Source organism: Taudactylus pleione, unplaced genomic scaffold (assembly GCF_031769625.1).
Source record: "Taudactylus pleione unplaced genomic scaffold, aTauple2 ptg000259l, whole genome shotgun sequence".
In the NCBI taxonomy this organism is placed as follows: Eukaryota; Metazoa; Chordata; class Amphibia; order Anura; family Myobatrachidae; genus Taudactylus; species Taudactylus pleione.
The window spans coordinates 4,357,277-4,374,429 of NW_028284661.1; the positions used below are offsets into that span (position 1 = coordinate 4,357,277).

The following is a 17,153-nucleotide window of genomic DNA, read 5'->3' on the forward strand; positions in this document are numbered from 1 at the left end:
TGTCAATCACTGACAATCTGCTGCCGGACTGTGTTCGGGATCGCAGAATCGTACCGCACATGTGCAGTATGAGTCAGGTGCATGTGCAGATTCCCGATAATCGGGAATCTGCATGATCCCTGTCACTGCATCCACAGCTGAATTACCCCCTGAAATCACACTGCAGACCAACATTGTCTAGCAGGGCTGCCATCAGGGGGGAATGCCAGGACTAAAGTGTCATTCCCAGACAGAAGGGGGCTTGCCCACAGTGGCACTGTGTGGCTGCGATCAATCTCCCCTGCTGTTTGTAATCTCCATATGCTAAGCTTTGCCAGGATCAAAGACTGTGGATTGATTATGCTGTCTGCCACAGTCTGAATGTATCGAGTGCTGAGCTGCTCATGAGCCTGCCAGGCACTCTGCTATGACCTTTGGGGCGGTTGTTGTAAGATAAGACAGTGAGTGAAATACTAATAATGCACACTGTGTAATGTCAAACACAGAGGGCTGACTAACTCCGTATTTCATGTATGCTGCTGTTGGAAAAGTAATATAACACAGCACTTTGGAACAGATGACAGTGTGACAGTGTGTGTATTAAGCCAGCCCCAGAACCTGTGTAATTTAAGTGCCCCGGTTGTATGGGATTAGGTGACAGTGTGTGGCCCTGACGAAGTTCAAACCTAGGCAAAAAACTAATCCTGGTCAAAGTACACCACCATGCCAAATTCGGTGGGACCTAGGTACAAAACTCTGGCTGTGCATAAAGGACAAAGATACAGACAGACACAGACCCTTTCTCGCTTATTATATAGATATATACTGTATACTAGATATTTAGATATTCATGTATAGATATAAATGCATAAAGATTAACATTCAGCTTTGCTTATATTTGTAACAATACCTGAGAGTTTCAGTCCATTTCAGTTCCAAATCACGTGCAACTTTGTCAATTTTCAGTCTTTCTTCTTCCCGCATGGCAGAAATCACTGTATCATGATGCTGTTTTTCCTTTTCTAGCTCTCCCTGCAGAAATAAATGTAACATTTTACATGAATAGGGTGTTGCTAGGACATGGGTCAGCGTCTAATTCCTAAGTGCCACCTCCTAGATAACTTTAAAACATACTTTTTTTTAATCTATCTTTGTTATTGACCTACGCTGGGTACACACTGGCCGATATATAGTTAGTACAGCCAACAAATGATATATTGTCCCAGCAATCGACCAGTGTGTAAACCCGATATATCTGTGAACAACGTTGTACACAGAAATATTGTGTCGGCCATGCAGCACAGTAGATGCAATATATCTTTCAGATATATCGTGCACATCTGCTTGTGTGCAACAGCGACCCACCAATATTCTGGCTGCAGGAACCGCCAACAATGATGTCACTATCAGTTCCTGTGGCCAGACATATTGGTCAGTCAGTCAGTAAGTGTGTATACACAACTTTACAGCAACTTATTGGTATGCTTAACTGCTAATGATTGGCACCAGTATAGCTACAGTATATATATATATAAAAAAAAATATTAATATAATTTGTGTCTTAATACTGTAGCTCAGAGAAGTGCTATCAAGGTGGTGAGCTTGGCTGTGGCTAATATTGTGACTTTTATTTATTCCATGTTCATAAAACTCAAGCAGATGACTAGTATAATGCCAACAGAAGGATTCTATCAACTTGTTAGCAAAATGTTTCTCATTCATAGGGACAAATAACAAACAGGATCTAATGAACAAGCCAATACAACACTAATGATGCAGTCAGTTCGGTATTTCTGGTTTTTCTTATTAGTACTCACAGAGATTTTTGCAATGCTGACTATTGGGAACAATAGGTGTTGTTTCGCCTCAAACCCGCAGCTTTTAAGTGTTGGGCAAAATTTACTAAGTGGTGGGTACTAAACCCCGGAGGTTTAGTGGCGGTTTGACGGCAGTTTCTAATTGACACCAGAACCGCTGACTAGTAATTTTAGCCCTGTTCTATTCTATTCTAAAATGTGTTTTGACAGCGGTTTTGCAGCGGTTTTGATCTTAGTAAATCTGCAGATAGCAAAACCGCTGCCAAACCATCGGGGTTTAGAACCTGCCGCTTAGTAAATTTTGCCCTAATTGTTTATATATAGTATTTGCACATTCACCAATTTAAGCGCCAAGTTGTCACAAATTTTTGTTTGAATTTTGCAATGTGTATGCGCTTTCTATAACATGGGGTGGCCAAAAATGCATTGACACGATTTGTTCAATCTATGAACTATAAAAAAAAAATAGTTATATCAAAGACCTAGATAGAAGTAGATCTATCGGGAGTTATGTGGGGTGCACACTCTCCCACTAGCACTCCCCGAGGCCCTCTTGCATTGCTCTGAAAAAAAACAAGTTCTACACAGTAACAGGGACCCGGGAGGTTACAGTAGCATCACCAAAGTTATAAGCAACAGGTAACTTTGGATTGTTACGATTGATTTCTCTCTCCTTGCACCTTGTTTTTACCCTTGTGATCAAATGATTTGTGTGTTTTCTGGGGACTGCCCAAGGCTGCTTTCTCAATGGATCCAGCTACTAGGTACTAGTGTACTACCCGGCGCTGGCAGCTATGTGTTTGTTACTGTGTAGTGCGGTCCGCACTACACTGACTTGAAACCAGTGTCCTGGATCGTGGCCGGCGGCGCCCAGGACACGTGTCCTGCTCAACCCCCCCTAGATACGCCACTGCTGATGTCACATCGCGCATAGCGCACCCATGCTTTCTCTGTGTGTGGTGTGCTGTGACAATGAAGAGGAGTAATGGAGGTGCTGCCTCAGCTGCGCAATGCAACGCCAGTAAGAGGTCAGTGAGTGAGGAAGAGAAAGACAGCTGGCAGTTACCACTCCCAAGTGCTGATTACTTGTTACTCATTTTGTAAGTGGTTCCTGTGTACAAGAGTAATCACAATGCAATCACTGCGCGTACGCAGTATGGTTTTCGCACATGAGCAATAGAAAGCAACTTCTCATTCTGCAAAAATATCGGCATTGCGTAACTCTTTGAATCAGGCCCAGTGTAGAGTGTAGAATTGGGGTCACAAAGCAAAAGGTGCAATCAATGTAGAAATAAAGTCACAAGAAAAGGATCATAATTCTAAAGACTAGCATTTAAATACTATAACAGACAAGGTACTCCTTTAATGCCAATCATAGCCCAGAATGAGACCAGCTCCCAGATGAGCGGTAAACACATAAAAGGTAAGGGGTAAATTTACTAAGCTCCTTGTCTGGTTTGAGATTGCAATCACGGGTGTGTGTAGCCATTTTTTTCAACTCGGAAATTTACTAAAGGCATACTCAGGTGAGAAATCATGAAACTCTCTTTGAAACATTGTTGAAAACACAAATAGAAATAAATACAAAACTCGGCCAAACTCGCAGGTACTTTTCATAGCCAGGAATACAACATGGGAATTTACCAAGAATCGTGATTATACTCACGGGTGTAATTTTAGCAAACTCGGTCCTAAATAGAAGTTTTAAATAGACTACCTCCTGAGCTGCGTGCGTGTTTGGCAGAAACATATACAGATCAGTGTGATCTGTGTATGTTTCTGCCTGTAATTAGGAAAAAAAGGGTTAAATTAAAAAAAAAAACAATGTGGGGTTCCCCCCACAAAGCATAACCAGCCCGGGCTACTGAGCCAGTCCAGGTACTAAAAATACAGGGGACAAAACATGTAGGGTTCCCCCGTATTTTGTGACCCAGCACTAGGCTCTGTGAGCCGGTCCTGGTTTTCAAAATACGGGGAAAAAATGGCATGGGGTGTAATGCCACAGCCAGGGGACCCTTTCACCGGGTCACCCCAGCCAAAGCATTAATACACCAAGCTAGTCAGCCAAGGCTGGGGATCTCAGGGGAGATGGGGACCCCCCAATAAAGGGGTCCACCCTCTCCTAAGCACCCCAATTCCAGGCTGAAGCCCGGGGCTCTTCCCTGCACCGCTGGCTGGTGGGTGCAGGGGTAATAGTAGGAATAATAGATGTATACTATTGTTTTTTAGAGTGGGACTACAGGTGCCAGTGTGCCTGCCTTTTGCACTTGTGGAACTACAAGTGCCAGAAGGCGGACGGCACCTGTACCCCCACTGTAAAAAAAATTGTAAAACAATGACAGTACACACACATAGATAGTAAACTTGTATTACTTACAAAATACACTCACACATACTTACCTTCTCCCCTGTGATCGTCCCCTTGTCCAGTAGAAATCCCAGGATTTTCCTAAACAAAAAAAAACAAAACCTCCTGGCGCAGGTTGGTCCTCTTTTCCAGTAGTTTCCTGGCCTTGGCAAAATAACAAACCAAATAGCGCGGACCCTTCGTTTCCAAATACATCTCTAACCCGGTAAATGACGGAGACCGGTGGTTTCCGTCATTTGCCGGGCCGTCAGCCAATCAAAGGCCACTCTACAGTAAGTGGCCACTGATTGGCTGTAAATCAACAGCCACATGGGTCACAGTCAATCAGCAGCCGCAAACTCTAGAGCAGCCTATTATTGGCTGACAGCCCGGCAAATGCATAACCCACATGGGCTCTATCATTTACTGGAGTAGAGATGTATGTGGAAACACATACATCTCTACAGTGTCCAAGGCGTCCGCGCTATTTGGTTTGTTGTTTTGCTAAGGCTGGGACTCTACTGGAGAAGAGGACTGATCTGCGCAAGGAGGTAGATGACAGGGGCGTATCTATAATAGGTGTGGGGTGTGCAGTGCACACAGGCCCCTGGGTCCAGGGGGGCCCACACTGCACATCGTGCACCCATATACTTGTATATGAATATATTAAGGGCCTGATTCATTACTGATCGCAACTGCGATTACGCACACAGACGGCTGACTGTTGCATTCTGTGCATGCGCATGCTTTGCAGTGTACCTGTCCGTTGTCTCCAGAGTGCTGCCTAAAACATTTGCCCAGTACTGTATATAGGTATATATATATATATATATATAAAACCACATAAATCCGCACTCGCATCTTCATGATACAGTCAAGCAATGGGGTGCTCCCCACTGGAACCAATCCCGGGTCCAGATAGACACAGACAATGGTAGAAAGGGGCACTCACCAGAGCAGGTTTTCGGCAACAAAGTATTTTAATGCTTACATATCCAACATGTCGACGTTTCGGTCACAAATTACATTTATCAAGACAAGCATCCATGCATCAAAGTAACAGCCTTAGCAAAACTGTCTAAAGAACAGCATCAAAAGATTACCTTACCTGAGTCTACCTAAATAGCCACCATTCCCACATGTAGGATCATGGTGCACATCCGGACCAGAAGTCTCTTGCGTTCCACCACTTGGAATGCAAGGTCGGGAACCAGAAGTACCCCTGCGATCTCCTAACCTGATCAATAGTACAATTGGGGAATGTACTTAGGGGTACATTTACTAAGAATCGAGTCTGGGAGAGTTTGCTTTTTTTTCAACTCGATTAGCTTCACCGAAACTCGGGTGATTTGAGGCTCCTGAGACTCTCAAATTTACCAAGAAGGGAGTTTAGCTTAGAGTGAGATGTCCGATGGTGAAGCAGGACGAGATTTCTCTCCCGAATAGCAGGTTTTGCAGGAGATTACTCACTGTAACTGTCCAATGGATCATGTTATCTACCTACTTACATGTCCATGTGGCCTGGCATATGTAGGCTTAACTACCCATGCATTCCGGGAGTGGATGGCAAACCATCGCTGCTCAATCAGACAAGCAATTACCTCAGGCAAATCGGACAAGCCTGTTGCTGTTCATTTTTTACAGGCAGGACACCAAGTGGCGGCTTTAAAATGCCGTATTATTGATTGGGTCCCTAAACCTCTAAGAGGCGAAGACCGTGAGTTGAGCCTCCATAAATTGGAGGCGAAGTGGATCTTTGCTTTGGACACTGTAGCCCCAAGGGGCCTAAATGAATATAACCCCTTAGATGTGTCTTTGAGATAGGGTAGCTGCCTTGGGCACACAGATTTAAGTAGGAACCTTTCTCTTTTTATTAAAAATTTTTCGATATGCATTTTTGATATTAATAAAACCTTACAAAAATTTCTAAAGATTATATAATACAAACATTTTTTTATAATATAAAATTTCTAAAAACAATAATTAATGTTTCTATATGTGATTGAATAATGTATATGTGTTTGAATAGCTCCCTTTCCCTATTACTAGTGCTAGGCTGTACATTACTGTGCAGCCTTAAGCTGGGTACACACGTAAAGATTTTCTGTCTTTCCTATATCAGAATTTTATAAGGCAGAGTGGACACTTAATTTTTATATTCAGCCATTTTTATTGGATTATGTACAATGTATGTGTTATAATCATGTTATATTAAATTAATTCATAACAATTGTAGCGCTCCCTTCTGTGTTTTTATATGTTTGCTAATTAATGAGTTTCTCCAGGACTCATTGGGAGCTGCCATATTGATCGCAATTAATTTTAATTATTTTTTATTTATATATTATTTTCTTCTACTAAATGTTTTATTGCGCCTGATATAGATATAATTTGTTATATCTGTCTTTATATTATAACCAAAGAAGTAACCTGGTCACGAAGGTTGCTTTGGTGCTCGCAAATGCAGCAAGGAGGTGTCTGACACCTCCTTCTGTATTTGCATTAAGATGGACGGAATTGCTAAGCTGCTTGTGTGTGGCACTGCAATTCTGTCCATCTCTGAATCAGGCCCAATGTGTATGTTCTTCAATGTCATTTATATAAGTTTTTGTTTTACTCTAAGTGTATACAATATGCAAAAAAGGGTAGCTGTAACTTGAGCACCATCAGCCTCCACGTAGTGAAATCACCACAGTTTCACAAACTAATACCGCTTTCAGAACGCAAATGGCAGGTCGCACCTGGGATTTGTGCACGAGTCCATCCCGGGTGCGACCCACCTGAGACCCCTTTCAGACTTGCGGCCCGACCCAGCAATAATGCCGGTCGATGACATCACCACCATTGCTACTGAGCCGGCGCTTGGAGATGTTATCATCTTCCAGGTGCCAGCTCTCCCTATGCAGTGAACGGTACCAGGGTCGCCTCGACCAGATTTACCCCTCACACCGCATCACGAGCCGGGTGCTTGTTACCCAGGTTGAAATGCCAGGATATTTCAACTGGGCCCTTTCACACTGCACAGTAATGCTGCGCGTTCATGTGTAATAACCTGGGTTACTTGATGGCAGTGTGAAAGGGGTATTAGATGATCACTGGGAGGGGTGTGTGCATGCTATGTATGGAAGTGGGTTATATAAATATATGCAATACTAATGAAAGAACAAATAAAACAAACAAAAAAAAAGAGGGTATATGAGCATGAGGACCTATCACAAGCCAAGGCAAGGATTTTATAAGGTGGCAGTGAACATTAAAACTAGGGATGTGCAGGCTCGGATAGGTTCGAGTTTGCACGTGGAGTTCGGATTTTTCCCTCCAAAAAAACGGAACTCAGAACGAGGCAAAACGTCATCTTACATGGACGAACATCATCATTCCTGGACAAAAGACCAGGAATGATGATGTTCGTCCATGTAAGATGACGTTTTGCCTCGTTCTGAGTTCCGTTTTTTTGGAGGGAAAAATCCGAACTCCACGTGCAAACTCGAACCTATCCGAGCCTGCACATCCCTAATTAAAACACAGGTTGATACCCTGGCACATTAAATCTAGTTCCTCCCCTCCATGTAATAAATGATCTCATATTTACCTGAACAGCAAACAAAGAATCACTGGTCTCCCTCAGTCGCTCTCTTGTTACATCCAGCTCATTTTGAAGTCTCTCCTGGGCATCTTTGAGACTTGTGATATGGCACTCAGCTGAGCCAAGACCTTGCTCACTTTTTTTCACCAAGTCTTGAAGGCGGCAAACCTGATTCAATGTATAAAGCACATTTTACATGTTATTTTGTTTAACAGTGTTATAAACAATAAAAGCACCGCATTGATTATCTTTTGTACACATATATATTTCCCTATATAAGCAGATGAGTTTAACTCAATTAGGCAAGAGATTTGCTTTCAAAATCTTAAAACAGTCACGTGGTGTAGCATTTTCTTTTACAGTAGTAGCTAAAGTCTCTAATATTCTAAATGTAACAATACTGGATTTTATTTACTGTTGCTATGAAACTTATTTTAGCTCTTATTTTGACAACTTTGTATGTTGTATAATAATCCCAGAAGCCACTTCTTCATGGATTAAATACATGTAAAATAAAATAATGAAACATGAAATAATAAAACTGAATGTAATAAATGAAGTTTATATTGAATAATAGTATAGTTGAATACATACTGAGAATGAAATTTACATTTTCTCTACATAAGCAGTAATAACTGCTGTAACAGTAACCAATCCAAGCGTTGGCAAATGCAGTCCTATTGTGTATTTGCAAGCATCACAATATTGTACAATTGCCAAAATCCAACCAAATATACTTTATATATGTAACACCCCCTAGGGAAAGGTATCTGTAAATACACCCCTCTCAGTGTTAAAGCTTGCTTCCTGTTGTAGATATTACATTCCTGAGACCCTGGGATCAGTTTTCAGGTAAAGGAGGAGCTGGAGAGATAGACACGCATGGGTAGGGAGACTGGGTGTATAACATGCAGATAAGAGAAAGGAGGGGGGAGGAAGAACAAAAGGATTGAGAAGAAGAATTTGGGAGAGAGGAGACATCTTTGGGGAGAGCCAGAGCTGGAAGTAGAAATGTAGAGATTGGCGGGGCCGTGGTGGCTGCCACGATGCCCATCTAACGCCAAAGGAGAGAGAGGTCTGGAGTGAGACCACTGAGATAAAGTATGTGAGAGACCACAGAGAAAGAGCAGGAATGTTGCAGTGTGAGCCGCCCAGTGAAGTGTTCAGCGCCCATGAGAGGGATAAGAGATGTCAGTATATGTGTTGGAGAGATGGGGAAGAGGAATTTCCCAGAAGCTTTATTGTTAGGGGACAAGAGGAGTCCCTTATGCATAAAAGCCCCCCAGCAGCCATTAAAGGGGGGGGGGGTCACTGTGGTAGCAGTGTGGCTATAGGAGCCATCCCTGTAAGAGAGGGATGGGCTACTGCTGAGAGTCTGATAGCTGCAATAGGAAAGTCTGTATATTGCTGTCCCATGTGAAAGAGGAGGGAAGCAGAGAGAGGCAGACTGTGTATTAGGCACTCTGTATATTGTCTAAGAAGAGACGAAGAGGCAGAGTGCAAAAGTTATGTGAGATGTGTGTGAAGCTGTGAGACTACAGGCACCAGCCAGCGAAGGGCCAGGTGGACCTGCATGTATGAAGTGGAGAACTACAGGCACCAGCCAGCGAAGGGCTAGGTGGACCTGCACGTATGAAGTGAGTAACTACAGGCACCAGCCAGCATAGGGCTAGGTGGACCTGCACGTATGAAGTGGAGAACTACAGGCACCAGCCAGCAAAGGGCAAGGTGGACCAGTATGTGCAAAATGCAAAGCATTCATTGTGACTGCGCTTAAAGATTGTGCTGGTGAAGAAGAGTGTGATGTAATGTAACCATATCCATAAGATTGTCCTACACCATCTGACATGCCAAGTATATGAGCTGGAAGGAGAGGAGAAGCTGCTGTAACCATATTCTTGTCCTGTAAAGTCATGTGCAGGAGGAGAGAAATAAAGTGGTATAATTTTATAAGAGAAGGTCTGGCGCCCAAGTTATTCAAAAGAACTGTAGCTGCATAATGTCTATACCTGTATCTATATGTGTGACTGTTATAAAGCCTGCATGGTCAGGGACCCCCTTCTCAGGTATTGCCCACACCCTGGAGAGCTAGCCTGAGGCAATAGGAGGTGTATCACTCCAAATGCACCTATGTACCACACCGCACACTGAAGGGGGGTTACATATACAGTTATAGGAATCATTATTAGTCATGTATTATATTCTTGACAGTGTACCCCTGAATAAAAATACTGCACAAGAACTGAAGAAGACTGTTATTCCAATATAAGGCACTCAGGACCCGCTCGCTAAGATGCATACTCTCGCTGCCGCCGATGGTATGCATTGTGCGCATGCGTATGCATCGCAGTACGCATGCGCATATCTTAGCTAAAGTTCACAATGCATTCACTCGCTGTGCAGAGACAGCCCAGCAGAGTGAGTGACAGGGGAAGCCATTTGTAGGTGATAACTGGGCCTGGCCAGTAAAAAACGGGGGAGTGGAGGTGCAAACGCAGGCATGCCTGAGCATCTCAACGGTGTTTTAGAGGTGTGCATAATTATAGGACAGCATCATAGTACACGTCACCTGGCTTGTTTTTACACTGAAGTGCTCGCAGTTCTTGCGACATGGTATGGTCAACTTCAAGCGCTGCGATAGCATCCGATGTACCGATGGCTGCATACACTTCCTGGACATAACGTGCACAAGTGGGCGTCTTAAAACAGGCTGGTGGGTGTCTGCATACACCATGTGATGCTAATGCATTGCTGTGCGGTAGCACTGCCTAGGCAATTTGCATACACATCGTGTGAGGGATCACATCTAGCGAGCGGCTCTGAATCAGGCACTCAGAGTTTGAGATATTAAAATTTCCATGTATTGGTGTGTAATAAAATTCATCTCCACTATTTCTGAGGTGACATACTAAAACCGTTAGTACTGTAAGTGAAGTTGGTCATGTGTGAATAAAGTGAATACAATTTTAAAACTCATACAGTATGTTTAGTCAACAGTGTTGGATCATTTTATAGATAATTATCTATAAAAAATAATAATAATCCGGAAAACATGCAGGCAATAGCCACTTTTACATAAGAGCATACTTGTGTACACTATACTCCTGGAAGCTGCGGGAAGCCCCCCACACCCCTGTGAGTTTAGTGAAGCGGGCAGGTTGGGGATATTTAATGGGGAAATCGCGGGTCCGCGAGGAGGGTGCGGGGCTAAACACCACGATTAGCGTAATTTAGCCCCGTCCCCTCATTTTGGACCCGCAGACTTTTCCGAGAAAGGGGCGGTGTCTAACTACGTCATCAGTCCGGTCCCGCCCCCCGAACTCCCGAACCGGCCTGCAGGAGGGCTGCTCCCGGAATGCATTTATAGGAAGTCGGTAAGTATGCATAAGAGATAAAATGGATATCTTTTGCATTAATTAAGCATTAACAGCATATAGCTCTTACCATTTTCCTCTATGGGAATGGCGATTCCCATAGAGGAAATTTACCAAGCTCCAAATAAAGGTTTTTTTTGTCATTAGCATGCAGTATTGCAGAGACTGTATGGGGGAAAAGGATCCTTTCAGATCCCTCTGCTGTGGTCTGTAGCTTCTCCTCTACTTCCCTCTCGTTCCTGGGAGTAGAGCAGTGAGACAGCACTGGACTTCTGCACTTCCAAAAGGTACAAATATATATTTTGGGTAAGAAGCCACAAAGACAATTTGTATTCTGCAATGCAAAGTTATTCCAATTAAAATGTATTTGCGCTCAGAAAGTTTTGTAATGTCATTATAACAGCATAAAAACAAATAAGAGAAAAAGGTAGTAATGATGAGCATTTCAATTTACTGAGTGATTCGGCACATATGCAAATTGAGGGGCACTTGGGAAATCTTTGCATCAGTGACAAATGGCAGCAATACACTTTGCATGGAACTCAGAATCAGCCCATGTTCCAGAGACCCGACCCCTGTGTCTGTGTCTTCTGCTGGTTGCAAGTCTGTGACTTTATGCCAATGCCACTACAAGTCCTTCCCTGTACGCCCACTTTGAGTGTATTTAGACGCTGAAATAATGCATTGCACCATCAAAGCTTGCACAAGCCCTTACGTTAGGTGCAGATTGTCCTTTGGAATATGGCCTCCAATGTGAGCGATTATGCGTCTGGGTTTGCAACCACTTCAGTAACACACCTGTGACACTCCCATATGCCTATAAGAAGGACCATCTCCATGCTTCCACATAGCAACCTCCCAGTTACTGACCAGGAACGTGCCACACATTTTGAAGACATTTCTGAGATTGTGCGTCTTAATCGCAACTGTGAATCTGTGCATACGGACTCTGGACACATGAGCAGTGTATATTAGACGCATGCACAGAAGAAAAAAAGTTGCTCAACTGCGTCTGACATCGGCAGTGCATCCAGCTCAGAATCAGCCCTAAGGGATTTCCTTGGTTTTCGGAAGCGCTGTCCCAGCTCAGACTGATTGACAAATAGTTTCAGCAATTATCTTATTCTCGATGCAGATTTGTATGGACTTTATCAGGGGGCATCTCATGGTTGTTGATAAATAGGCCCCTTAATGTTCTGTAAATCAATTTGTTATAGTGCATTATAGGGGAGTCAGACGCAGGGGAAAGCATTAGTCCGAGGTGCACTGTGCATGTGTCCCGATGGCTACCACTGGGGGGCGCTGATTGAAATTACTTGGAGAGCCACGCATTTCGACGGGCATTTCTGGGTGGTAACTGGGGGATTAACAGACGGGGAGTGATGCAGGCATGTAGGTGTCAGCGACTGCATCTAAAGACACAGTTTAACTGACACCATTGTCACTCGGACATACTGCATCTGCCATATACAGGTACACTGTCCAATGATGCGGCTGATGGGCCATACATAGTGCGTCTTTTTAAACACATCGGCGGATTTGCACCGCTGTCAGTGGGCATCTCAATATGATGCCCATTGGCCAAGACACTAACAAAAGTTGCAGCCTATAATGCAACTGCGACAACCTTTGAATAACCCCCTATATGTACTGTATGTCTCTCAGCATGAAGGATAATGATTTATTATTATCCCAATGGGCCTATACACATATATGAATATATCAAACCCTATGAAGGCCTCATATTGGAATTACTCTCATCTTTAGTTCTTCAAGCATCAAAATATTGTACATGTTAAAGGGTTAGCAGATGTATGAGCAAAGGGAAAAAAATAATACTAAAAAATAATACTGTATCACTGCTCAAAAGTCACTCTAAAAATGAATAAATGGGTAAGACGGAAATCTATCACAGACAGACAAATTGGGTAAAAGCTGCATAGTGTACTACAATCCTGTAATCAGGGCTACAGTTATCACAGCTAATGTATGGATGGATATTGGCCTATCATTTCATTTTTCGTTTTCCCAGGAAGGTACTGACATAACATAGTAGCAATATTTTTGAATAGATCTACTTTAGAAAGTGTGAACATAATATAGTATAAAACAAAAATATTATTAATATTTATGTGAAGGCAGTGTCCTTCAACAGACTGTATATTCCTACGATATGGGATAAATGTTCTCTCTTTAGGGAACAATGTTGTGGATTTTCCCACTAAATGTATTCGTTGATCATGGTATAATTAAAATCTTACATAAGATAGGTCTTTACTGATGTCCTAGCTCAGTGGTTCCCAAACTCACTTGAATAACGGTGTCCAAGAGTATCTTTTTCACGGAGCCCCCAGGCCAAATGTTTTTTATAGAGAAATTCAGCAAAATGATAAAGAATTTTACGATTGGCAACCACGAGTACTAGTTTTGTCTATCATTTTGACTATAAATACATTTATTTGGTGCTGGACCACCAGCTTGTGGCACCCCTGCAAAGGCCTCACAGCACCCAGTTTGGACACCACTGTTAAACTGATAACTATTGTTATTCAGACTGTCTGGAAAATATTACTTATGTACCATTCTTAGATATACTGTAATCGTAGCAGCACAGGGAAAGCAGTGAATCATAGCATAGTCACAAAGCTAACAGCCTAGCATTATGGTAGATTTATACATGCTGAGGACAAAAGTGACTTTTTCCAAGGCAATGCATTCTGTAACGAAAATACCTTCTGTCTGCTTACACGAAAATAGGAGGTAATAAAAAAAATAAAAAAGAGCACCAGTAACGAGTACTGACCTAAATAAATGACTTTGGATTGTGAAAGTGCAATAAAAGTCATCACTGGTCTACAGTAAATACTGTATTGCAGATCTAATTTTGTTCTGGATTTTCATTACAAGAAGTGTAAACTTGTGAGACATATTCTGTTTTATTTTCCATACAGTTACAAGTGCATTCCAAAAACACTGTATCAGGTAACAGACAACACAATATATTATTGAATGTAGATGGCAGCCAGGGTAAACTGCACATTAACTCAGCTCTATACTCAACCTCCCACTTTTTCTTATACACACAAATAGAATGCATTGGATATTTGTGTATACTGTTGGTAAACAACACAAAAGTGCTGAGGCGCGACATCATAGCAAAAGCAAAACGGATTTAGGATCTACTGAACTACCATCTCAATTCAACTGCAGGTCCACTAAACTTAGCTGTCATTGCTGTTGCAATCAATGTTTGGCTGCCCAACTGTCAACAGTCTTGGACCACATGTCAAACCTGCAGAGGGCCTACTCTATTAACCCCAGCCCCAGGTGGTAAAGTAGTTTCCACCTCCTTCAGTGTCTTGCACAAATTAGATTATTGATCTTCTCTAGTCTCTCATTACCTACCCTAGCTAATCCACATTTCATTCACATCTCTCACGACACTCCACCATGAACTTACTCAAATTACCTTCTCTCTTCTGACTGTTTCACCAACTTCTCTCCAAACTCCTTTTCGCTCCTATCTTTCTCTCTTTCCCCAGATTCAACCAAAATACTTATTAACTATCATCATCATCTTCAGCCATGCAACCTTCTCCAATCTGGCATTCCCTTCATTAATATGTCCTGCCTTCAATCCATCTTTAATGCTACAGTAATACTTATCTTAGTCTTGCTCTGTCTTTAGAGAGGTTCTACCTCTGTAAAGGGCTGGGACCCCATCATGAGAATCCTGCAGAGTCGGGTTTCCTCTACATCTGATTCACTAAAGCACTTTTTACCTAGGCTGCTTGGAGGTTTCATTAGCAACAGAGCAGCCAGAGACATGACACAATGAAGTACATCTACACCCACCGCCCCTTACAATAAGATTTGTAGTAGTTTACTCATTTTTATTCCTTCCTCTCTGAACATTGCAGGCATGGTAAAAAGGTACAAGAAAAATATCTTTCTTGGTTATACAAGACAGTTTTGCTACGGATCCCATCAAGGTTGGATTCTGAAGGATTTAGTCCTCTTCTGACACTACAGTCCTGCTGGCCCTTTTTTAGAGAGTTACACTCACAGTCATCTATCTTTGAGAGTTCTTACTTTCCTACATGGGATCGGGTTAAAATCCCAACAGTCAGGATGCTGGCGCTTAGAATACCGGTGCTGGAATCCCGACACCTGTCAGAATCCCGGCACCGGCATCCCGACGGTAAGTAGCAGGGTTAGGGGGAGGGTAAAGCTAGGTACACTTGGTACAATGTGTACCCACCGATGCCACCGACGATCCAAGGGTCGACATATCGGGCGGTCCCTACACACGGGGTGATCCGGTGCCTGACCGCCCGATATGTCGCCCTACCCCATAGCGCTGCATGGAATCATCAGTTGATTTACCTGATCTTTTGAACATGCATCAGGAGAAGCGACGGATGGCCCCAACGGAGCACGCAACGATCAATATCATTCATACACACGGAATAATATTGCTGAATTATCGTTCCAATCCATCGGATCATGTGCAATATCGTTCTGTGTGTAGGGCTTTAGAGCTAGGGGTTAGGGATAAGCAGTAGGGGGAGCGTTAGGTACCCCCCTAGATGTATGGTGCAACTGCTCTCCCTGTTTTCTATGTTGTAGTACTTTGTCTCAGCTAGGTAGTACATCAAATTAGAAAGAGCTAGGGTGTGCAGTCCAGGCCCCCTTTCCCTAAAATATGCAATCAGAGAGATTACTAGACTATTTCAGGGAGTCTCCCTGACAATCGGGGAAAGTTTGCAAGTATGATGCAAATGGTATTGCACTCTGGCCTAATAGTGAATCTGGAAGACAAAAGTTAGATACTCAGGGCCTATTCATCATTGGAGGCCGCATGGCCTCCGATGATGAAGTATTGAACTTGCTGCGAGGGATACTTAAGTATCCAACTCGCAGTGGGGGAAACGTGACACCAGAGCAATTCATCATTGCTCCGGTGCTCCGAAAAGCAGCTGTCCCCTCTGTTAGTATCGCAGCTACAGAAGCAGCTGTGTTACTTACCTCCTCCCCGTCATCCCGGCTACGCATGCGTGACCTCGGGTCACGCACGCGCACATCCGCCGGGGAGGTAGTGAGGTGGCGGCGAGGGATCTGCTCGGATCCTTCTTCACATCCGCGGAACTCCTTCCCATAGAACGGAGCGGGGATCTGAGAACAAGCGTCATCTGAAGATGGTGCTTGTTCTCGGCAGCAAATTCTGAAAACTTTCAGTTTTCTGAGTTTTCTGAATATCAGGGGGTCCATTTGGGACCCCTGATGATGAATAGCCCAGTAATCTAAATATGTGTAAACTACGTTTCTGCATGGTTACCGGGCCATTTATCAGTTAATGAATAAGCCCCTCATATCTGTGAGTCCTTGACTAAAAGGTGGTAGATATGAAAACAAAGTAAAAAATTTGTTGTAAACAATAATATAATCTCCGTTTTTTCTTTGTTTTAAACAATTAACTGACATGGACTTATGGGATGCGAATGCAGCCATCAGTGCTTCAGCTGACTAGATGCAACCACACCGCCCCGCTGTGTTTTTGAAGAGGAAATTTGTTCTACACATGTGCAGAACGGATCTCCTCTGACTCACCGGACTCTCCTGTGGACCCAGCAATTTCTGACCGGTTCTGCCGGAAAGATTGTCAGTTAATGATATACTTACTAATATGTACAGCAGAAAATTGTTCTATGTCTGTACTGCTATTTGTGAAATGCATTATGTACAGTAACATGCATATATACTGCATGCACATTTCTTACTATCCTTGAGGAGGCTATAGCCAATAATGATTCAGGAGAACAATTCTGGCACCCGTGCCCATAAGAAATTACTTTGCTATTAAATATAGGGTTGCAGCAAACTAAAACAAACTCTGTGTGTATTTACAATGAGAAAACAAACAAAAAAAAACAATAGTTCGCACCACCTCTATATAAGAACTCAATCTAAACCAAATGAAAAGATATAAATAAATAATGATTGCACATAAATTCTAAAAAAGTATTAGTTTATTAACCAGTATATAAAAA

At 42.8% G+C, this 17,153-nt stretch overlaps 1 protein-coding gene across 6 annotated transcripts in view; it reads right to left on the reverse strand.

Moving 5' to 3' along the window:
* Positions 1-17,153, reverse strand: part of FAM184A (family with sequence similarity 184 member A) — a 350,858-nt gene that overhangs the window by 72,920 nt on the left and 260,785 nt on the right. For all 6 annotated transcript variants that reach the window (XM_088480987.1, XM_088480985.1, XM_088480982.1 and 3 more), the window contains exons 7-8: positions 7,736-7,897; positions 890-1,011 (exon numbers count right to left, since the gene is read on the reverse strand). In XM_088480987.1, the coding sequence (XP_088337113.1) occupies positions 890-1,011; positions 7,736-7,897 (284 nt within the window). The remainder of the gene's footprint in view (positions 1-889; positions 1,012-7,735; positions 7,898-17,153) is intronic.